This window comes from Macrotis lagotis, chromosome 3 (assembly GCF_037893015.1).
Source record: "Macrotis lagotis isolate mMagLag1 chromosome 3, bilby.v1.9.chrom.fasta, whole genome shotgun sequence".
Classification (NCBI taxonomy): domain Eukaryota; kingdom Metazoa; phylum Chordata; class Mammalia; order Peramelemorphia; family Peramelidae; genus Macrotis; species Macrotis lagotis.
In genome coordinates, this window is record NC_133660.1 from 213,344,073 (window position 1) to 213,369,655 (window position 25,583).

General features: G+C 35.5%; 1 protein-coding gene across 1 annotated transcript in view; it reads right to left on the reverse strand.

Annotated features, from left to right (window-relative positions):
• CRMP1 (collapsin response mediator protein 1) overlaps positions 1–25,583 on the reverse strand; it is a 78,783-nt gene that overhangs the window by 24,788 nt on the left and 28,412 nt on the right. Inside the window, exons 2-3 of the mRNA XM_074227500.1 lie at positions 23,496–23,584; positions 15,256–15,440 (exon numbers count right to left, since the gene is read on the reverse strand). Coding sequence (XP_074083601.1) covers positions 15,256–15,440; positions 23,496–23,584 — 274 coding nt within the window. The remainder of the gene's footprint in view (positions 1–15,255; positions 15,441–23,495; positions 23,585–25,583) is intronic.

Here is a 25,583-nt window from a genome sequence, read left to right on the forward strand (position 1 = left end):
GTCAGATGGAAAAAAAAAACAGGAAATACTGTGGAGCAGAATGAAAGCTGGGGGAGATGTCCAGGAGGATGAAGTACTAACAGTGATTTAAAAAAAAAAAACTCTACAAAGAGGAGAAGGCTGAGCATTGGGAAAAGTACATCACATTAACAATTAAGTGATCCTGGGTAGCCTCAGAGAAACAGTTTCAGTTTTTTGGAGGAGTCACAAACCAGATTTTTAAAAATTGAGAAGTAGAAAGTGAGAAAAAAGAAGCAACAAATGAATACAGTTTGGTTTTTTCTTTGAATTTTGACTGTAAAATAGAACATATATGTTCTATTTTACAGTCAAAATATGTGTTTATAATATTATAAATTATATTATATCATATTATATCATAGTATATCATATTATATTATATTATATTATATTATATTATATTTATTATATTATATTTATTATATTTATTATATATAAATAAAATAATTGTGTGTATGTATGTATTCTCCAAACCCCTGAACCTGGTATTCTCTGACCCCTATACTCTGGTTTCCACTTATCTTTCTAGTTTTATTCACTCATCAGCCTACCACTCTGACCAGCCAGACTGCAGAAAAATGGGCATTCCCAGTACCAAACCTGTTCTCATTATATCCATTTGAAACACCCTCCCCTACAAATTCTCTTTCACCTTTAAGAAATATTTCTTACCTTATCCAAGAAAACTTCCCTGACTAACTACACCAGTGCTCGAGGCCTTTCCCTCCTTTAAATTCTTATATATTTATCAATTTAGGGCGGATAGGTAGAGCAGTGAATAAAAACAGCAACTGGCCTTGGAGTCAGGAAGATGAGGTCTTTTTTTCCCTTTTCTTTTTTTTTCCTAACAAGACAGTGGTGTTAAGTGACTTGCCCAACTCCACACAGCTAGATAATTTTTTTTAAGTGTCTGAGGCTGGATGTGAACTCTTGATTCCAGGGCCACTGTGCCACCCAGGAGTTCTAATTTGGCCTCAGACAACTGACATTTCCTAGTGTGACCTCGGGCAAGTCTTAACTCTGACTGCTGTGCATCCAGAACCATTCCAATTGTCCTGATTCTATCAGTCCATTGGACTCAGATGGCTCTAGATGAGAAAATGAGGCTGGTGACTTAGCACAGTCCCCCTCACTCAAATCCTAATCAAGTACTTGTCATGTTATCATTTTCCTGGTGTCATGGTCTTCCAGAAACTTCTTTCATCATTATTCATCATCTATTCTTCTCATGAACAGTTACCATACCTTAGCGTGTACAACTGGAATGTCTAGGGGAGAGTAAGATGGCAAAATCTTAAGAAAATGCTTCTTTGGAAAAATCTAAACTCTCCCATCCTCCATCAATCATGGGATTTTGTTTTTTGACAAAAAAAAATGGATAAATGAAACATAGTTACATGGGCTAGAGAATCAAAAACCTACCTTGGTCTTACAAATGTCTTTCCAATAAAGACAGAAGGAAAATGAAGAGGGAAATAGCCCCTCAAGGTTTTTTTAATTAAATTTTATTTTTTTGAATTAAGAAAAAATAAATCTTAATTTCTTTCTCCTTCATCTTTCACTCCACTGGAGGAAAAAAAGGAAAAAAATTCCTTTTAACAAATATGCGTAGTAAAGCAAACCAAATTTCTTCATTGCCTTAGAAAGAGTCATGTGTATCTGCAATTTTGATTTTAAAAATTATATTCTCAAGTTGTATAAATCATTTTTATAGATGAAGCTATATATTTCCCATAAAAATTCACATGCTTCTAGTCCTTTTTGAGAAAATTATGCTTCCTTAAATAAATATTAAATAATATCAATATTCATTGCTATTAATATTAATTATTAAAATTATTGATATAATCAATATTATTGTTAACTATAATTATTAATATTAAGTAATTTTGATATTAATATTACTAAATACTAAATAAATATTAGCCCTAGTAATTAGTGCTTCAATATCCAAGAACCTGCCATCTAAGAAATATACATATATGCTCTCTCTTTATATAGGTTCTGATAAAAGTGTACATATATATATACACATGTAAAACACATGAATATATATATAGTTATAGTTATCCAGGTAGTATTAATACCACAGTGGAATTATTTGATAATCGGGATAAAGAACAGAACAAATATACCCATTTTCACCCTAGTTAGAGTTTACTTAGCAAAGAGACTATAGTATGCTGCCACTTCCTTTTTCAGTTTATTTTTACAGCTGAGGAACTGAGGGTCATACAGTGTCTGAAGCAAGATTTGAATTCATAAAGATGAGTCTTCCTGATGCCAAATACAGTGCTGTATTCACTGTCACCTAGGTGCCACCTTATTCACCTTATACAAAGCTCAACTCCAATGTCTTGCTTTCCATGAAGTGTTCTCTGATTTCCCTGTAGTCAGAAATGTGTTCTCTTTCCTCAGAGTTAGATGTCTACTTATTCTTGTTTTAGGCATTTATTTTTTCCATTTTTATTACAGTTATTAATTAATTTTATATCTTCCTTAATGGACACTATACTCCTGGAAAGTGGGGACTATCTTGGTTATATTTATAATTTATGATTATCTATATCTAAAATCTATCACTGGAGTTTAGTATAGCAAACTATAATTCAAGCCTTCCATAATATTTATTAGATTCAACTGAATTCTTTTATAATCTTTTGTGCCTTTCAAGGAATAGGCAATCAATAAATATTGATCTATTTGGCAGCCTGCTATGAGTATCCCTTTAAAGTTTTATACCTTTACCTCTGTAATTGCAAACATCCTTTATCTTAACTACAAGGCTGAATGTCTCTTCCAAGCCATAAGATGTGCTCCTTTCCCCCCTCCTCACTCCACTGCCCCTGCCACCTTGGAGAATGGATTAGATTGAATGTAAATGTCCAAGAATATCACAGGCACAGGTACTTAATGGTAGGAGGTCAGGTTAAAAGTGACTGGAGCCAAACTCTTATTTCAATAAATTCTTCAACTGTAGAAAAGTAGTTGTACCCAAACCCTCACTCCAAGTGGACTAGAAGAAACCAACTGGCATCTATTCTGTTGACCAGGGTACAGCTAATAATAGTGGAGGTTTTTCAATTGAAACTGGGATCTCCCACCTTAAGAAGAGATTTTAAAAAATTTAATTAATTGAATCAAAACAAGACATTTCTGGAAAGCTGAGTTGGTCTTGTAAAATTCTTTTGAAATCGAAATACTTCCTTTTAAAAGATATTTGTTTTTAATTGTTAGTTCAGTTCAGTCTTGTCCAACACTTAGTGGCTTCATTTGGGGAATTTTCTTGGCAAAGATAATGGAGTGGTTTGCCATTTCTTTCTTCAACTCATTTTACAGATGAGGAAACTGAGGCAAACAGGGTCAAGTGATTTGTCCAGAGTTGTACAATTTGTAAATATCTGAGACTGTATTTGAGCTCTCCCTATCTACTGAATCACCATTATAGGACATAAGGAAACCACTAATAAGAATTTATATAATTTGTACATGATGATGGGGAAGACAAGCATTTATATAGTACTAGTCCAAAGTGGTCTGAGGTCTGATTTGAATACAGGTCTTCCAGACTCCAGACCCAGAGCTCTATCCACTGCAATGCCAGCAACCTGGTAATTCTAGAATAAAAACAACACTATTTCATTTAATCAGGAATCATAATTGCTTTATGAATCATTCTCATTCTGCTTCTTAATATTTCATATCGCGGTTTAATCTACATGATATATTTGACAGTGATAAAGGACAATGCCCAGTAGGTTAAGATCATAAAACTGTTAGCACAAAAAAGAACATCGAAATAGAAAATATCAAATGTTGGGACCAGAAGAGTTCCAAGAATGCAGAAAGTCAAAGCCATAAGGAACCAATCTACATTAAGTCTTCATCTTTTATTTTATAGCTAGGTGGTGCAGTGGATAGAGCACTGAGTCTAAAGTGAGTTAAAATCTGGCCTCCAACATGAGCTAGCTGTGTGACCTTGGCTAAGTCACTTAACTTTCTTTTCCTAATTTTTTTCAACTATAAAGTGAACTGAAGAAGAAAATGGCAAACCTCTTTACTATCTTTTCTAAGAAAACTCCAAATAGGGTCATAAAGAGTCAGACACAAGTGAAACTGAACAGCAAAAATGGAACTTAGACACAGAGAAGGAAAAGGCTTTACTTAACCCACATCACATAGCAAGTTAAGGGCAAAATTGTCTTTTGAACCATGGTTAATTTATATGCAATTGATTTATTTCAAACTAACATATTTCCTTTCAAATATTCTTAATTCAGGTATTTCAGTAAGTCTAACTTTTGATTCACTCCCTCCTTCAAACCATTACTCCATTAATAAGGTTTTACTTTATTAACAAATAATAGAAAGTTTTGAAAAAAAAGGGTTTTTTTTTAAATGTTGTAGCACATCTAGTTTCTCTTTGGGTACTAAAATAGTCAAAGGACCCTGCATTTCTATAGTGCTTTAAGACTTGCAAGGAATTATACAAATTTTCTTTCTTTTTAATCTCCCAACACTGAGAGGCAGTTGCTACCATTATTCCCATTTTAAAGATTAGGAAAGTGAGGCAGAGAGTGGTTAAGTGATTTATCCAAGGTCATAAAAATAGTAGGAATCCCCATTAGAATTCAAATCTTCTTTGCTCCAAGATCAGTGCTCTGTCTACTATACTTCCTAGGTACCATTTTCTTCCTTTTTTGCTCCCTCCCTTTCTCCCTTCATTCCTTACATCTTCCTTTCCTTTCTCCTATCCTTTCTTCTTTCTTCCTCCCTTCTTCCTTCCTTCTCCTTTCCTTCCTGTTTTTCCTTCCTTTTTACCCCTTTCAACAACAACATAAAAGTTAGAGATTAATTCTGCCCATATCATCCAAGACAAAATAAGGAGTCTTTCTAAAGTAATATAAAAAAAGACTCTATGGACATAGACTTTTCATTTCTCTGAAATAATGCAATCAATCAACTAATCAAAAACTCCTAGTGATGTTGATTGTCTACTCTGCAACTCTAACTTACTGACTAAGGAGTTACCTTCTCAGGGTGCGCCTGCTTATACCAGAAGTATTAGACAGTGAAGGAGGGATCCATAGTTGCAGCTACTCATAGGTTGAAGGTTGCTCTCTCTTTTTTTTACACTGACCCATCTAGTGTGTCTCAAAGTATCAAATGACACAGTTAAAAGTTCATGGCTAATGTTCACCTTGAGGAAAGAGTAATTAGCAAAATCATGTTTCACTTTATTGTTGGCTTTCCATGCCCAAGACTAACTGCTGAAATAATTGTTTCAACTGTAAATAAGGCTCATAAACCCTTGCCAAGGCTGATTTCCCCAATGTAAATAACTGATGAAATGCCTAATTTTAACAAAATCTTTTCTAATAGCAATTAGCCTTCAGAATAGAAGCAGCAACCATGAAATTGTCTCTTGATCCTTCCTTTCCCCAAGCATGAATTATGATAACACATCTGAATAAAATGAAAACTTTTGCTCCTTAATATTATAGTGGAATTATTATGCACTTCTAGAATCAGAAAGCAAAACTAATGTCCAGGGTTGAGCAAATTATGTTTTCCTGATCTAATAACTGGATAATGTTACGTAAAAAGAGAGAAAACATAAATTCTTTTGATGATCAGTGCAAGTACAGAAAGCCTCAAGAGTCCCATGTGAAATGCCTGAACCATTTCTCTTTTATCAGAAGCTTTTTAGTAATAAATGAAACCAATTAAATTCAAATAAGTCAACAGACTTGGAAGTCAAGGTATCTAGCTGACCTTCTGGTTTGTATCCCCAAGATGCTTAAAAGTCCCGGAGATTGAAATTCCCTTTTTTCTGTCACAGCTCCCTGATATGTATTTACAGTAGTAGCTACATTTTTTTGGACTTTCTATGCCACCATATTTGTTGTGCTGATATGTGAAGCAAGCACTGTGTATGTAAACAGAGATCCACATACTGATCAACACATTTCCTTAAGATGATTAAATAAAAGGAGGCAATTACTCCCTTTACTCTCTTCAATCACACCCTTATTTGGCTATATGCAAAGCAGTCCCAATCCTTTTCCTTGTAGCCTTCCTACCAACAGGTGGTGATAGCCATGGTGACATCAATATTCATGAGCTACAAACTAGGGCTTGTTACTGTAGTAGCTGATGGTTTGCTATTAGGAAGATTAGCTGAGTAGCTCCATTCTCTTACAAAAAGGGGAGGGAAGCAACACTTAAAGAAATAAGGACAAGGAAATCTGAATATTTTCCCTGACTTGTAGTGGAGGGAGTCTAGTGCTGGGAGTCCCAAAGGTTTGTGTGTCTTGTTTTGCCATGGATTCATTCCTTGACCTTAGAGAATTCATTTTCTTTCTTTTTGGGGGGCTAAAACTCTTCTGTCAAATGAGAAGGCTGAATTAGATCATGGTTCGTGAATTTGAATGGGATAAAAAAAATAACATTTTAATTTTCAGTAACTCCTAACTGAAATGTAAGCATTCCCTTCAATTATAAATGGAGGAAAGAAATGTATCTTTGTCACCAATGAAATCACAGATATTTTCATATCACATTAATGATATCTTTTTTTTTACCGATTACTACTTCAAAATTACCATATTAACTAACTTGCCACTAGAATGCACATGATTTCCCAGTCTTCAAGTCTACATATTAGATTATAATATAATTGATTTCCTTTGTGAATTGTTCCTTTAGTGTGTTCACAAATATTCTGAGACAGGTTCCAGAGATTTCATCATTCTCCCAAAGGTTTCCATGACAAAAAAAAAAAAAAATTCAAAAAAAACCTGGATTAGACTAAGGTCTCTTCTAGTTTTGACATCTAATATTTTATATTCTATGCTCCTTTTCATCTCTTCTTCCATAACTTTCTACTTACAATTGAATGAATCTTTTTTTCTCAGAGAATCTCTTCAGATTCAAAGCAAAATAATAGTGCACCAGGCTTACTTACTACCTTCAAATAAGCCGAAAAATCTCAGGCTCACATAAAGATTTAATTTCTGAAACTGGATCATGAATATATCTCCTTATGAATTGAGTGTAACTCATATAGGAAAGCCTGGATTCTGGTCAGCTCCCCTCTTATTAACTTTATAAAGGTAGGTATGTCATTCATTTTTTTTTTCTTCTTTAAAAGGAGAATAGAAATGCTGATGCTACTGATCTCACAGAATCACAGTGAGGCTTAAACTAAAAAGCATGATATAATTATGAGTTGTTCTATTTATTACTATTATTTGTATTATTATTATCATCATCATCATCATCAAAGATTGAGTCATTCACTGAGGCAGACTAAACCTCAAAGGTGCAAGACTAAACTGCTTTGATTCCCTACCCACTCCCCAGTAGTCCCAATTGGTCTTCTCTTTTTGCCTATGAGGTGCCTCCTGAGGACAGGCATTTTATTTATTTCTTTTTCTTCAAGAAAGATTTTATTTATATTGAGTTTTACAATTTTCCCCCTAATCTTCCTTCCATGCCCCCCACAGAAGGCAGTCTGTTAATTTTTACATTATTTCCATGGTAAACATTGATCTAATGAGAGAGAAATCGTCCTTAAGGAAGAAAAATAAAGAAAAAATAGCAAAATTACATAAAAAAGATAAGTTTGTTCTAAGTTAAAGGTAACAGTCTTTGGTCTTTGTTTAAATTCAACAATTCTTTCTCTGGATACAGATGGTATTCACCATCACAGACAGCCCCAAATTGTCCCTGATTGTTGCACTGGTGGAATGAGCAAGTTTATCAAGGCTGATCATCACCCCCATGTTGCTGTTTGGGTGTACAATGTTTTTTCTGGTTCTACTCATCTCACTCAGCATTAGTTCATGCAAATTCCTTCCAGGCTTCCCTGAATTCCCATCCCTCCTGGTTTCTAATAGAACAATAAGTTTTCCATGACATACATGTACCACAGTTTGTTAAGCCATTCCCCAATTGAAGGACATTGTCTTAATTCCCAATTCTTTGCCACCACAAACAGGGCTGCTATGAATATTTTTGTACAAGTGATGTTTTTACCCTTTTTCATAATCTCTTCAGGGTATACCCAGTAGTGGTATTGCTGGATCAAAAAGTGTGCACATTTTTGTTGCCCTTTGGGTACAATTCCAAACTGCTCTCCAGAAAGGTTGGATGAGTTCACAGCTCCACCAACAATGCATTAGTGAGGACAGGCATTTCAAATAGGATAAAGTGTTTGTTTCCTAGATGGACTAAGGACATATCCAATCCTAGGGGTCACTATCTAGGGTTCTTGGTTTGATTAGGCAGTTTTAAAAGCTCCAAGTCCTGCACTTGGAAGTTTTATTATAAAACATAAATACTTTACAATTGTGCCCCCCCAATTAGTGAAATTCTCTATCGACTGTCAGGAGGTTGGGATCAAGCCCTGAATTAGAAAAAGTCACTCTTCCCTATAGTGGATCCTAGATCTGTCCTGTACCCTCCTGTTATAAATAAAACTATAAAAACAGAACATGCCACTGATATTTATTACTTAGAAATAGTTATCAGTTGTTCACATCTAAATTACAGTAGGCAGCAGTGGTAAGGACCATCAATTTCTCCCTAAATTTCCCCCTCAGTGTTCCAGTCACTTGTGCAAGAAATTCTTATTTACTTTGATACTTGTCCCTTTAGCTTTCACCTGAGTTTAAAGGAAAGGGACCACCAACATGGCACTGTGTAAATTGTCTGACTATTGCTTCATATATGGGGGAAGCCCTGATATCTTTCTCCTCTCTATTCATTCTCTCTCTTTCTTATCTAAGGAATAGGAGATAGGAATCTGCTCTTTATTTTCTTCTCTTCCCAAACTGGAAAGAAATATGACTCAAGGCATTTGGGGTCCCCTTATAAAGCAACCAGTCCAAGTATTTTTTATGGTTTATATATTTTATATTATTACAATAATCTTGTTGTAAAAGAAAACATAAATCCTCCCCCAAAAAAGATAGAGAAACCTCAAGAGAAATGAAGTGAGAGGGGAAAAAAGGTATACTTCAGTGTGTGTTTCAGATTCCATTGGCTCCATTTCTGGGATGAGTTGCCTTCTTTATCATCCATCAGAGAAGTTGCTTCAGTATCTTTTCCCACAGTCACTATTACTAGCTGTATTTCCGTCCATTCTATTCCTCCCCAACCCTATTAATTCTCTTCTCTCTCTCCTTTCACCCTGTCCCTGCTCAGAAGTGTGTTGCATCTGATTACTCTCTCCCAAAGTCTTCCATCTCTTCTATCACCTACTCGCCCCATGGCGACCCCCTTGTCCATTTCTTTCCTCTCATTTTTCTCTAGGGTAAAATAGATTTCTATATCCTATTACCTGTTTATGTTATTTCTTCACTGAGCCATTTCTGATGAGAATGAAGGTTCACTCATTTCCCCTCTGCTACTCCATTGCAAAAACTTTTTCTTGATTCTTTTATGTGGAATATCATAGCGCACTCTACCTCTCCCTTCCCTCCCTCCTAGTACTTTCTTTTATCACCTATTGACTTCATCTTTCTACTATATATAATATATATTTATATATTAATTATATGCCCATTATATTCAACTCTCTTCTGTACCTAGTCCATATATGCTCCTTCTAATTGTTCTTATAAATGAGGAGGTTCATATACATTATCAGTACCTTCTTCCCATACAGGAATACATATATATATATATATATATATATATATAGTTAAACATCATTAAATTCTTCATAATTAGTCCTTGTTCACCCACTTTATGGTTCTCCTGAGTCCTGTACTTGGAGATCAAATTTTTCTGTTCAGCTCTGGTCATTTCAACAGGAAGGTCTGAAATTCTTCACACTGTTTCATTGAATATCCATCTTTTCCCCTGGGAGGATGTTCAGTTTTGCTGGGTAGTTGATTATCAGGTGTAAACCAAGCTCTTTTCCTCCCAGAATGTTAGATTCCAAGCCCTATGAGTCCTTAATTTAGATGCTGCCAAATCCTATGCAATCCTGACTGTAGAGCCACTGTAGTTTAATTATTCCTTTCTGGAAACTTTTAGTATTTTTCTTTTTGACTTGGGAGTCTTGAAATTTGGCTATAAAATTCCTGTGAGGGTTACTCTTTTGAGATCTCTTTCAGGAGGTGATCAATGGATTCCCTCAATTTCTATTTTACCCTCTACTTCTAGGATCTCAAGAGAATTTGCTATATTATTTCTTAAAAAATGAAGCCTAGGCTCTTTTCCTGGTCATAGCTTACAGGTAACTTACTAATTTTTAAATTATCTATTCTTGATCTGTTTTCTAGGTCAGTTGTTTTTCCAATGTAGCATTTCACATTTTCTTCTAATTTTTCATTCTCTTTGTATTGCTTTATTGTTTCTTGATTTCTCACAAAGCCATCAGCTTCCTTTAGCTATATTCTACATTTGAAGAGGTTGGTTTCTTTAGAGAGCTTTTTTTGTCTTCTTTTCCAGTTGGCCCATTCTGCTTTTTAAGGCATTCTTCTCCTCATTTGCCTTTTGAGTTGCTTTTTCCAATTTAAAAAAAACTGGTTTTTTAAATGTTATTTTTTTCAGTATTTTTGGTAATTCATTCACCAAGCTGCTGATTTACCTGTATCACTCTCATTTCTCTCCCCAATTTTTCCTCTACCTCACTTACTTGTATTTCATAGTCTTTTTTTTTTTGAACTCATCCATAGTCTGAGTTCATTTCCTATTTCTCTTGGAAGCTTTGATTTTGTCATATTCTAAGTATTTATTTTGATCCTCCATGGAACCAAAGCAATTTTCTATGGTCAGGTTCTTCTTTTTCTGTTTTTTACTCATTTCCTGAGCCTATGACTGATTTATTGTACTTCCAAGGCTTTGGGAGGGGGATTGTGACATCCCACATAATCCTTAATTCTGCCAAGGACTTATGAGAGGCTTTGACTGCTCTCTTGCCTGTGCTTTTTTTCTGTGGATGCCCAAAAGCCCTCCCCTCTTCCCTAAAGCTGTGAGGAGGGTTCCAGTTCCTCTATGGTAGTATGGGAGCCCAAACTGCAACCTGGAGCTGAGTGTGGGCAAACAGCAGCGTCCTGCCCTAGGGATAGCAGAGAAACCTCTGCAGTCTCTCCCTGCTCTCTTGTCATTTGAGGGCTGAGAATTCTGAAAATGTTGGGTGACTCTGAAGGTTCCACCACAGGGCTGCTCTGAGGGTGGTGTTGGCTGAGGCTCCCTGCTCACTCTGGTGAGGCAGGGTATTATCACCGCCCCTTCAAGACATCTCTGGGGATCCCTGGGCCAAGAGATCTGGAAACTGAACCCTCTGACATGAATCCAGGTACCCTCAGAGATCCAGGCACCCCACAGGCTGTTCCTGGAAGGTTGAACTGGTTTGCTCTGGCCCAGCTGTGCTGTGACTATTTCCAACCCCTGGTCTTGGTGAAATAGTCCTTTCCCATAGATCTTCTAAGTTGTCTTGGACTGAGAAATTGTATCATTCAGGCTTTCTCTGGTTTCTGCTTCTCTATTTGGCTAGAAACATAATTTGATGGTTTGGGGAGTTATTTTGGAGGACAAGTTTCCAGAAATTCCTGCCCTCACACTGCCCTCTTGGCTCCACATCAGTCCAAGTCTTATCAGAAAAACTGTTACACAAGGAAATCTTTATTCAATTAGTAAGTTATTTCATATGATCATCCAGGTGAGAGCAGGAATCCAAAGTAAATGATTGTGAGAAGCTCTGAGATAGGGGAGTGAGAAAGATGGAGGAAAACTAAAATGAAGAACAGAGGAAGCAGATAAATTTTGCTTACTTTAAAATTTTCCATTGGACCAAGTCTAATTTTTTCCCATATTTTCATGCATATGTAGGCAAATTTTAAGTGGTAAAGTCATTTTATCTAGCTCTATATTCTTTTACTATTTTGTTTAATCTACTTCTAATATTCTTTGTTCCATTATCTAAGTTTATTTCCAGTTTTAACATTCTAAGTTCAATGACTTAAGGTCCCTTTTAGCTCTAAGAACCTAGGCTTTGTAGCCTCCACATTCTATGATTCTATAAGTCTTTGATTAAATCATAGCCTAAGGCATCTTTCTACCAGGAAATCCCATTATAGTATTCATTTAACATTATACAAATTGGTTATTATTTCTGATAGCCCTCTGAGATTACTCTATATTATCTCTAGTCATCTGATATGACACCTTGGAGGAGGATTTATCCTTGAGTTAAATAAATCTTATATCTGATGTAAGGAAAGGTATGAGGTATGCTAGTAGCATTAAAGACATGGTCAGGATTTCCAGGGCATAAGGTACATGTGCCCCCAAAATGGCAGAATGGGAGAATCAATCCCTGGTGGAGATATAAGGCAAAGAAAGCATTGGATTACCCCTTTTAAATATCTCTTCAATTTTGCCTAGATTGTCTCAGGATCGATACAAACTCACAGTGGGAGTCAGTAGTGATAACAATGAGCTCATGTTTCAGTACCCAGATGATTTCCATTACCTTTTTCCAAAGCTGACCATTTACACTGTACCAATCACAGACTCCTAAAGACTTAGGGTGACTATTGTTTTTTAATATAAAGTCCTGGATGGGAAGAAAAGAAGATAGGAAATATCTCCCCACAATATAAAGATTTATAAAATAACAAGGTAAAACTGTGTAATGTAACAAGTTACCCCTTACTGCACCCAGACAAAAGAAAAAGGTCGGTATTACATGCTTTTGATAAGTAGCTTCTATCCTGTACCCATTCAACAGTGTCATAGTTAATCAAGATAGAACACAAAAGCCACTCATCTCCACAGTTGAAGACTGGCAGCTGGGGTAAAAGAAGAGACCTAGAGTTACAAAGTTATCCATACAAAATGGACTTCCTTGGAGGAACAGGAGGATATAAACTTAGGAAAAAGTGTCTCTTCATAGAGTTTCCCTAAGTTGGAGACTCAACCAAATCTCCATACATCTTCAGAGCAAGAAGGTCTGGAGAAATGAAAATGAATGATAATGGATGAAGAAGGAACTAAACAGTGTAGCATTCCATATGAAGCTACTGGAAGCAGAAAATAAAGTGTGGAAATCATAGAGATTGAGAACAAATGTTGGGTATAATTTCAGCCTGCTAGCATTTAAATCAATAGTAAGATTCACTACGAGGGGCGGCTAGGTGGCACAGTGGATAGAGCACCAGCCCTGGAGTCAGGAGTACCTGAGTTCAAATCTGGTCTCAGACACTTAATAATTACCTAGCTGTGTGGCCTTGGGCAAGCCACTTAACCCCATTTTCCTTGAAAAATCTAAAAAAAAAGATATACTATGAGATAAAGAAATGAGCCCACCCCCAAATCAAAAGAGAATATAAAACAAGGACTAAATATGACAGTAATGGAAAACAACCTGAAAACTCTTAATGAAAATTAAAAGTAAGACAATAAATTCTAAAGTGCATCCAAAAATGTTGGAAAAATAATTAGAAACACTGCTTATTATTAGGGAAGAGAAAATGATATAATGAAAAATTACAGGAGTGAGGAGGCAGGCTTTAGGGCAGAAAACATAGTAGCAAAAGAAGAAATTATGAGAAAGTAGAATACACAAATTTTTAATCATGGCAGCTAATGGTCACAGTGGATAGAGTACTGGACCTGAAGCAGGATAACTCATTTTTTCTTTATTTTTTTTAAATTCCCCCCCCAGTTATACACAAAAGCAAATTTCAACATTTTTTCCAAAACCTTGAGTTCTAAATTCTTTTCTTTCCTTCCACCCTACTCCCCACAATGAGTTTGATATAGATCAAAAATGTGTTGCCATGAAAAACATTACTACAATAGTCATGTTGTAAAAGTAAACCTCACCCGACAAAGAAAGAGAAATCTCAAGAAAAATATAGGAAGAAAAAAAGTTTGCTTCATCCTGAATTCAGACACAGTCCTGTCTTTGGGAGAGATAGCACTCTTTGTCATAAGTCAATCAGAGAAATCACTTCAATTTTTTTCCCCACAGTTACTATTGCTAGCTTTATTTCCCTCCATCCTATGCTCTTCCACCCCCATTCATTCTATACTTTCTCCTTTCACCCCATCCTTCCTCAAAAGTGTATTACAACTGACTACCCTCTCCCCCTCTTCTATTATCTACACCCTTTCTCCCCTCCCCCTGTCCTCTTTCTCCTATCATTTTCTTCTCCTATTTTCCTTTAGGGAAAGATAGACAATTCATCTTTTTGAGTTCATATCTGATTTTAGACACTTACTAGCTATGTGATCCTGGGCAAGTCCCTTAACTCTATTTGTCTTAATGTCCTCATCTGTAAACTGAACTGAAGGATATGAAAAACTACCAGTACTTTTGCCAAGAAAACCCCAAGAGGTCACAAAGAATTAGACACAACTGAAAAACAAGAGTTCACAAAGTAGAAAGCTCAAAATGGAATCATTCCAAAACAGAAGCTTAAGAAACAGAAAGACCACACTTAGAATGCAATAACATAGTCATGGACAGATATTTTACAGGTGTTACATAAAAAAGCAAAAGCACTGTTAAAATACATGAGTTCTAAATAAGCAGACTAAATCTTTTTGAATACAAAATAAGCAGAGATGATTTGAGTCATAAGTCTCCCAGAGCAATACATGGAAAAAAAAATAATGCATACAGAGGGCAAATAACACCTTGATAGAATCCCTAGAGTCCAAGTAGATTGAAAACCCCAAAAGTCACTAAGAAATGTCATTAAATTCCTGAATTTCTTTAGGAAATATATATATGTTATTTATGTATAAATACATATAAACAAATATACATATGCTTTTATGTACCATTATATAAACATGCATGTATGTATACAAAAAGAAAAGTTTTTAAATAGCCAAGAAAATTATTTTGAGTAGCTTACAATTATTACTAATTTATGACAATCCAAAAAAGATATTGGAATATAATGCTCTGAAAAGCAATAGAAATTGAATTGCACTCTCAAATAGTACATTGTACAAAACTAAACCTAGTCATTAAAAATGTTTTAAATGAACTTTCAGCAAAAGAACTCTGAGAAGAAATATGAAAGTAGCACTTTGTTTTATATACCCTAGTATCACTTCCATGCTAACACAATGTATTCTATATGATAGGTGCCCAGTAAATATTTGTGTGTGGTAGCAAAAGGGTATGATCAAAAATATACAGGGATGGGGAACCTTCAGACAGGCAAATCACTACCAAAGGAATGATTTAGCAATACTTACTTATCATGGTAGTGCCACCTGCCAGTGCTGCTTTGGTGCCTTGGTAGAAGTCATCCACAGAAGTCATTCCTTGGTAGGGTTTCTGTAAGTATGTGTTGACATCGATTCCTCCAGGGATAACCATTCGTCCATTGGCCTCAATAGTTTTCACTCCACCAGGAACTATTAAGTTTTCTCCTATTTGTCTAGAGAGAAAATAAAGATTATCTCAGAATCCTGAAAGCAAAAATCAGTTAACCAGCGATAGAGCTTTTGATGTAATTACTGGGAAGTCTTCATCATTTGGATAAACTCAAAGGAATAATATTGAATAGTCTCTATATGTAAGCCACTTTTATAGGATTCAGTATCTTTGGTAGTATAAATTCATAGGTGCATAGAGATAGAGGAATCTTTTTATTGTTATTTTCCTTATCCTATTTTAAATAGCTTTTTCTAATTGCATGTAAAGACAATTTTTAACATTTATATTTTTTATAAAATTTTGAGCTCCAAGTTTTGTTTCCTCTCTCACTACCCTGTCCCTTTCCAAAGATGGTAAACAATGTGACAAAGATTATTTATTTGTAATCATGTAAAACCTATTATCTGCTAGTCCAGCTCCCCAATGTTGAAGATGAAGACCATGGCTCCTATCCCAGCTCTCTTACTTACTATATGACCTTGAGAAAAATAACTTAATCAATTTGGTTCCCAATTCCTTCACATAAAATAATGGAGTTGAACAATTTCTATTCCAGATTTAAAATTTATGAGCCCAGGACATTGGGGACCAAAAAAAAAAAAAAAGGATGTGATATAGTAGTCATTCTTGTTATGTTCACTAACCAAGTAACTGAGACTGGATGTGCTGGGAGTGGAAGGAGTATCTAGAATTGGGAACATGAAGTAAAAGAGGGAATTCATTCATTTTACATTTCAGTCAAACTAGGTTAACCTATTTCTTGATTTCATCAGTCTTATCTCCCATCTCTGCATTTGTACAAACCATTCTCATTTCTAGGATGCATATTCTCCCCAACTTCTTTTAAAATTCTTGTCTTCCCTCAAGTTTCCTCTCAGAGGTCACCCTCTGTGAAGAGTTCCTTGACCCATCATGGGTAATTTTGTCTCCCTAAATTCATTATATTATACTTGTATTACATTTATTAAAATGCATGTTATAGCCCAACTTAATCTATTATCTTGCACATGGTAGATCCTGAGACAATATTTATTGGAATGGATTGTCTCTTCCCAATAGAACACAAGCCCTTTGAAGGCAGGGATTACCCCATTTTTTTCCTTCATATTTTCAGTACTTGGACAGAGTAGGCAGTTAATAAATGTTTGTTAAATTAAATTTAATAAGAAAGAATGAGGACAAAAACAGAATTAAATGATTTAGCCTTCGCAACAGGGATTACCTAGGTAATGTAGTAGATAAAGTTCTGAACTGGAGTCAGGAAGATCTGAATTTAAATCTAGCCCCAAACATTTACTAGTTGTGTAACCTTGGGGAAGCCTCTATTGTCTTCAGTTTCCTCAACTATAAAATGAGAATCTTAACATCATAACTTCATTACAAGGTTATTGTAAGGACTAAATGAAGAACAAATATTTGTAAAGTATTAGTATATGGTATCTTAGTATATTAGTATCTTAGTATATAGTATCTACCCCCTTCTCCACCCTGAGATAGAATTAACAGAGAAAAAAATGGATGAAGATACAGAGAATCTTCTAAGGTATGGGAAGGAGTTTCAGAAGTTCATAATGATTGGCCTCAATAAATTGTGTGAGGAAATTTCCTGAGGGAAAAAAGGACACAAAATAGAATTTAGTAGAGGAAAAAGAAGGTTTGAAATTCAGTAGTGAAGGCAAAAATGAGATTGTATTATATGAATCTTCAGTATATCCAAAAAATTTTGTGACTTTTCTCTAACAGTTATTCATCAGTTCAAGCTGAGAAAGCATACTGGGAACCATACAAGGTTGAAAATTATTCTTGTAATTAACTTCAGTGCTTCTCTCTTCTTCACTACTTTCCCCATAATCAATCATTGTCAGGTCTTGTCAGTTCTACAATATCTCCCAAATCCAATCCTTTCTCTCTACTCACATGACCACTCTCCAGCCAGTTCCTCATTACCTTTCACCTAGACTAGAGCAATTACTTTCTTATTGATATCTTTGCTTCAAATCTTTCTGGTCTTCAATCTTTCCTTCACACAACTGCCAAAAGAATCTTCCTAAATCATGGTTTTGACCTCAGAATATTTTTCTATATGTTCTCCCCTATTTCTGAAATATGCTTCATCCTCACCTTTGCCTCTCAGAACCTTTAAGTTCCTTCCAGACTTAACTGAAGCTTAAGCAGCCTTCCCTGATCTCCCCCAGTAAATGGTGTTCCCTCCCTCCTCATCATTATCTTATATTTAATGGTGTAAATTGTATTCCACAAAAGAACATAACCCCCATTAAGGGAGGGACTCTTTTAATTGTCTTGTCTTAGCATCTCCTATGCTTAGCATAATACCTTGAATGTGGTGTTTGTTGAACTCACTTGATCACCTGCCTTGTGTTTCAATAGTTGCAAGAAGATGAGAGTAAAAGAAAATCACTAAATTTGATGAACTGAAGGTCCTCATCATCATGGATATTAAAGTGGTTGATAATGAAAGCAAGAGTTGAGATGGAAAATAAGATAGGTTATGGTGTGTGAAGAATTGAACTCAATGAAAAAGGTAAGTGAGTGATAGATTAGTAAGCAATAACAACAAAGGACTGGCTAGCATGAAATCAACTGTCCAAAGTGGAATGCACACAAATATAGCCTCCCTAATCCTCTTTTCCAGAAGATAGTGCCAGTTTTAGGCAGCACAGCTTGAAGGCAAGAAAAAGAAGTGAGAATCAGGACATGTGGGTTTTATATCTGCCAAGGTTTCATTTGTACTCATCTTCACTCCTTTTGCAATAAGGATTATCACATCATTTTTCTCCCTGACAGAAGCCTTATAGGAAAGAAATACATAAACTGGTAAGGGAGGTACTAAATTTTTTCAAAGAAGAAATTATATTATATAATGGTTTTATGGGTCTGAACCTATTTCCTCATATATAAAATGGGAACATAATAGCATTGTTATATGGATCAAATGAGTCAATGAATATGAATTATAACCCTAAAGTAATTAAATCAAAATAAGCTATTGTTAGTTCTTAATCTTCCATGTGAGAACACAAATTCCCCAGTGCAAAAGGGGAAATCAGCAGCATTGGTATAATGGATTATGTAGGGGACTTGAGGTCAAAATAAGTGGGTTTCAGTGCCAGCCTTGACCATCTGTAGTTTTAAGACCTAGAGCAAGTCACAGTCTCTCAGAACGTTTTCTTTATTCATTGAATGGAGACAATAATATTCCTCCTACATACCTCTCAGGGTTGGTGCTAGGAAACTGCTTTGTAAAACCATTCCACTTACCAGGCTGTATAAATAGGAATTATTATTATTATTATTATTATTATTATTATTATTATTATTATTATTATAGTACATAGTATATTATATAATACATATTATATTTCACATAATATACAGTAATAATAATACTGATTTCTCAGTAGTTGAGCAGCTATTTTTTAATCAGTCCAGTGTATGAGAGGCTACGGGGTTGTAGAAAGATTATACAAAGAATATAGTTAGTTCTAAGCTTAAAGAATTTTATGTTTAAGTGATATAGTATTGATAATACTTAAACGAAATGCTTTGTAAATTTTAGGCAGCTAGTTGGGAGTTAAGAAGACTTGAGTTTGAATTCCAATTCATATACTTACTAGAAATGTGACCCTGGCTGAGTCACTTAACCTTTGTTTGTCTCAGACTACTAAATGGAAAAAACTGCCTTCTTAGGATTGTTGTGAGGATTAAATGGCATACTATTTATGAGGCACATGACATAATGCAAGGACATAGTAGACAATGACTCCTTCCTTTTTTCCTTCCTCTGTTCCTTCTTCCCTTCCTTCATTCCTTCTCCTCCTTCTCCTCCTTTCCTCCTTTCCTCCTTTCCTCGCTCCCTCCCTCCCTCCCTTCCTTCCTTCCTTCCTTCCTTCCTTCCTTCCTTCCTTCCTTCCTTCCTTCCTTCCTTCTTTCCACAGGCACAGGCAGCATGGTGTATCAGAGATTAGAGAAGAGAAGGGGTTATTCTGGATTGGGAGTCATGAGGAAAGGATTAATAAAAGAAGGAATACTTGAAGAGGTTCTCCTAAGTTAAATAAAATTTAGATAAGAAAAGAGATAGAGGAAGTATTTAAACCTAGAGAATGAGCATCAACCAAGGCAGAGAGAAAACAACAAGCATATATCAAGAAGATGATAAAAAGAACAGTTTGCCTGGAGGAGAGTTGGAGGAAAAGAAGAGAGGGTGAGCTACCTACAATGTACCTCATCATAACTAACATGTGTCATCCGGCTCTGAGTCATTTTTAATCCAATCAAAATAAGTAAAGTTGCTAACCAAGCAATGACCTTCTGAGCTAAGGGACCAGATGGAGAGTCTGGTCATGAATTATGGATTGCCTTCAGAATTGCTCTGGGCCTTTGGGAGGAGACTGAGAGAAATGAGTTGGTGCATCTGGACCTGGACTCTGCTGGTGTCAGTGCACATGGGGATCACTGCCACCAATGCCCAGACCAAGCACAGGATTCCTGGTAATTTTGGGGAGTTGGGATCATTTTAAAAAGATCCCACCCTTCACAAGAGGTCTTTTTGAATATAGAAAATTCATATAAGGTTGCTTCTATTCTTTGGTGACTCTTCTGAAATATATTCCTTGAATTTCAGATCATATATATATATATATATATATATATATATATATATATATGTATATGTATATACATATATATACATAAAAAGACAGGTGCTCAACAACAGATAAATGAACTTATTTGTTTAATGTATTAGATGACTGAATGTATTAATGAATCAAACTGATCTGTTTCCACTATCCCAAACAGTTCACATTGTTATAATGGATCACATTTATATAAAGTTTTAATTTTTTTAATTTCTCTTACATTCTCTTACACTCATTACTTTGTAAATTTTAGGCAGCTAGGTGGGAGTTAAGAAGACCTGAGTTTGAATTCCACCTCATATACTTACTGGAAATTTGACCCTGGCTGGGTCAGTTTACCTTTATTTGTCTCAGACTATTCAATTGTAAAAATGTAAAAAACTACCTTCTTAAGGTTGTTGTGAGGATCAAATGACATAATATTTATGAGGCACATGGTACAATGCCTAGACATAGTAGACACTTAAACAACATTGTCAGGGGATACCTATGAGGCCAATGGACAAATGATTACCCTTGGGGGAACTGATATTAATTGGATGACATGAGTTTTAACATTTCTCTATGGGCAATAGTTCAATTGTTTAATCATTTTCAGTCATTCCCAGCTCTTCATGACCTCATTTGGGGTCTTCTTGGCAAAGATATTAGAGTTGATTTACCAATTCCTTCTCTTGCTCATTTTATAGATGAAGAAACTGAAGTAAGTAGTGTTAAGTAAATTGCCCAAGGTCACACAGTTAGGAAGTGTCTGAGGCCAGATTTGAACTCAGGATGTTGAATCTCCTGACTCCAAGCCCAGAACTCCATCTACTGCACCACATAGATGCAGAGCAAAGGTTTCAAGTGACCAGCTCTATCTCCAAAGAATTACTGTATGAAAAGCATCAAGTATGGATCAGCCACTGGGGTGTAAAGGTGAATGGATCTTTAGGGAAGGAAGTTACTGCAGTAATCCAGCTGAGTCATAATGACTTGACTCTATTCAGGTGGTGACTGTGGGACTGGAGTTAAGATATTGGCAATATTCTAGAAAGTTACCTGGCTTGATCCAGATTAGCTGCTTAGCCAGGGAATCTTGAAAAGAAGTGAGCAGGTTCAAAGTCCAGATAAATACACAGGTATTCATGAATGAATGAAGACTACAGATAGGCCCTGAATTTTCCTCCTGTCAAAACTCTGCTACTTCTGTTGGCCAAGACCACTCACAGATGCGAATCATATCTAGATGCCAGCACATCAAACAACACAGAAGAAGACATCATATCTGGATGTCCTTTAAGGTTTGAGGCTTTCATTTCCCTGATTCCTTTATCACTTCCTTTCCTTTTTCCCTCTTCCATTGGCACTGAATAAATATGAAGAAGATATTTTGATTCAAGAGCCTAGCTTGGTATAGGGATGGAAAGGAAGAGAGGGAAGGGAGGAAGAGGAAAGAAAAGAAAAGAGAAGTAAAGGGGAACCAAAGGACAATCAGGGGAATAAATATTTATCATGCAAACTCTGTGCCAGCCTTGAGTCAAGCACATTAAAATATAATCTCATTATCAAATATTATCTCATTTGTTTAGAAGAATGGAATTTAGTAAGAGAAAGACCCAAAGTCTCAACATTCCAACTGAATCATTGATACAAGGCTGACTACTCAGTACAAGGAGACAATGCTAGTATGCCAGTATAATGCCTGCCTCATATAAGCATTTACTACCTGAATGATGGATTGATTATAATTGAGCCAGCATCCTGATTATGACTTTCTATTGGCCCAAACAATGTCCATGACCTCAAGGTTGCCCATACCTGGCAAGCCAGGCATACAAAACAGAACTGAGCAAATGCCCTCTACCCTGGGATCCAAGCTCACCAACTCTGCCCATTAGTTCTGTCCTTACTGGTTCCCTGTTCCTAGAGTTGAAGAGATTGATTGTCCAAAGTTAGGGTCCATTTAATCTTCCTGATCTGTGCAGTACTTAGCACAATGTGCTTATTTCATAATTGTTATCCTGTTTGTACAAACTTCTATAGGTTTCACATACATTTTGCTTGGGTTTTTTTTTTTGTATTTTTTAAATTGCATTTTTATTTTATGGATTAAAACAAGTAGTTCCATAGATAGTTCTAAAAAATATTAATAAATTTTAATTAGAATCTTAAGGCAGCTAGTTGTTGTAGTGGATAAAGTGTTAGACCTGGAGTCAGGAAAACTCATCTTTCTGAGTTCAAGTCTCAACTCAGAAATTTATTAGATGTGTGACCCTGGATGAAAAAAAAAAAAAAACTGGTTCCTATTTTCCTGAGTTTCCTCATCTGTAAAATGAGCTGGAAAGGGAATTGACAAACCACTCCAGAATCTTTGCCAGGAAAACTATAAAAAAGCTGTTGAAGTAAATGGCCAATCACTCTAGCAGTTTTGCCAAGAAAACCCAAACGGGGTGATAAAGAGTCCCACATGACTGAAAATTACTTTCCTCACTCACCAGCAAATTCTATACCCTGAATACCAGCCATAGTTCCTATAGAATCAATAACTAAAAGAGGTTCATTCATGCTATTAAAAACACTGGCAAGGGGTGGCTAGGTGACACAGTGGATGGAGCACCAGCCCTGGAGTCAGGCGTACCTGAGTTCAAATCCAGTCTCAGACACGTTATAATTACTGAGCTGTGTAGCCTTGGGCAAGCCAGTTAACCCCATTGCCTTCCAAAAACCTAAAAAAAAAACCCACTGGAAAGTCTTTAATTTTTCCTAATTAAATTAAATATGAAAGAACAAACTGAATACCACATTACCCAACAACTCTTAGTTATTTCAGTGGTCTTTGGATGTCAACAAAAGGTTCAAAAACATAAAGATTGGACAGAGATAATCCCAAATTCTACTCTGGTCAAATTATCCAGCATGGAATACAACTTTTTTATTTAATTTTATAAATTTGATAGGAAATCTCATAAATAATATTAACAACCACATTCCACCCCCAAGAATATATTTTCTGGAATCATTCTCAACAGAAAATCTATGTAAATATTCATCTGAATACTAGTTTAAGTAAAAAAGCAATGTATATACAAACTATTATCCAACATATGAATATGTACATTACACATGCATACCTATATACACATATGTCTATAAACGAGTGTGCATATTCATGTGTGCAAACATATATACAATTTAAGTAAACTAGAGTTCAGGAATATATTTATATATGTACATATATATTATATGTATTGCTATATGCATGGTAATATATAGTATATTATAATATAGTATAGTATAGTATAGTATAGTATAGTATAGTATAGTATAGTATAGTATAGTATAGTATAGTATAGTATAGTATACATTACTGAACTAAATCAGAAAAATATTAAAAATATTCATTTTGGCCAACCAACTTTATAAGTCCATCTTCCAAATATAGGTCTGCATAGAAGGATTGGTCATCATTGATAATTCTTCCTCCTTTAATGAGTAGCCGGTCACTCTGAAAAAGAAGCAAAGAGATATTGTCACTGGGGAAGAAAGCTTGCAAATGTTTAAGTCATCTTAAATTGAAAAATCAGAAAATTTTAACTCTTCAATCCAATGAGGTACCATCAAGTGACCCACTCAATAAAATCAGCAACTGGAACAGGTTTCTTCCCACAACCACACAAATAAGAGCTTCCAATTCATTATCTTGAATCATACTCTGAACTGTTGTACTCAAAAGTCAGGATAACATAAAATCACATTTCATAGATCATAAAATGTGAGAAGTAGAAGGGACCTTAAAAAATAGAACAAAAATCACAGCTAGAAGAGTCCCTTAGAACAAAGAACAGAAAATGTCAATTCTGAAAGGGATTTTGGTACATAGATCCTAGAATGTTTAAGGGATCTAAAGGGATAATCCCTAATCCCCTCACCCTGAAAAGCAAACATTAAATCTTCAGATACTCAAAATAATAAAATGCATATAACTGGGAATGAAATAATACCAGAAAGGTAGGCAGATTTATGCTGATTGTGGAGAGCCTTAAATGCCAGACCAAAGACATTACAATGGAAACAGCAGTAGCAAACTATATTGTTTTAAGCAAGGAGAAGTAATAAGATTAGATCAATGCATTAAGGAAAGGTATAACTAGTCAAAGTGATAATGACCCTTTTAATTTTCAGTTCTGCTGCATGTTTTAAGGATCTGAAGCAACTCAAAAGTCACTAAGTAGAAGCAATTTGGACAAGGAAGATTTTCCACTTGGGAAGATTAATCAATCAATAAATATGTTTTAAGCACCCACAATGTGCTAAGGATGGGGGTTAAAAAAGAGTCAAAAGACAATCTGTACTCTCAAGGAGCTCACTTATTTTTTTAAATTGTTTTGGAAAGATTTTATTTATTTTGAGTTTTACAATTTTTCCCCTAATCTTGCTTCCCTCCCCCCAACCCCCCCCACAGAAGGCAGTCTGTTAGACTTTACATTGTTTCCATGGTATACACTGATCTAAGCTGAATGTGAGAGAGAAATCATATCCTTAAGGAAGAAACTCAACAATTCTTATTCTGGATACAGATGGTATTCACCATCGCAGACATCCCAAAATTGTCCCTGATTGTTACACTGATAGAATGAGCAAGTCCATCAAGGTTGATCATCACCCCCATGTTGCTGTTAGGGTGTACAATATTTTTCTGGTTCTGCTCAACTGACTCAGCAACAGTTCATGCAAATCCTTCCAGAATTCCCATCCCTCCTGGTTTCTAATGGAACAATAGTGCTCCATGGAATACATATGCCACAGTTTATTCAGCCATTCTTCAATTGAAGGACATTTACTTAATTCCCAATTCTTTGTCACCACAAACAGGGCTACTGTGAATATTTTCATACAAGTGATGCTTTTACCCTTTTCATAATCTCTTCAGATTAGAGACCCCAGTAGTGGTACTGCTGTATCAAAGGGTATGCACATTTTTGTTGCCCTTTGGGCATAATTCCAAATTGCTCTCCAGAAAGGTTGGATGAGTTCACAGATCCACCAACAATGTAGTAATGTCCCAGATTTCCCATATCCCTTCCAACATTGATCATTGTCCATTCTGGTCTTATTGGCCAGTCTAACAGGTATGAGGCGGTATCTCAGGGATGCTTTAATTTGCATTTCTCTAATAAGTAATGATTTAGAGCAATTTTTCATATGACTATGGATTGCTTTGATTAAGAACCTGACTTCTAATGAGACAACATGCAAATTGCTATGTACAAACAAGCTATATATATATATATATATATATATATATATATATATATATTATATATATATATATATATATATATAGGAGATAATCAATAGAAGGAAGGTACTAGAATTAAGATGGTCTGCAAAAGGCTTTTCATAGAAGGTAAGAATATAGCTGGGACTTAAAGGAAGATGGGCAAGTCAACACATAAAAATGAGGAGGGAGAAGATTCCAGGTATAGGGGATGGCCAGGCTTCAT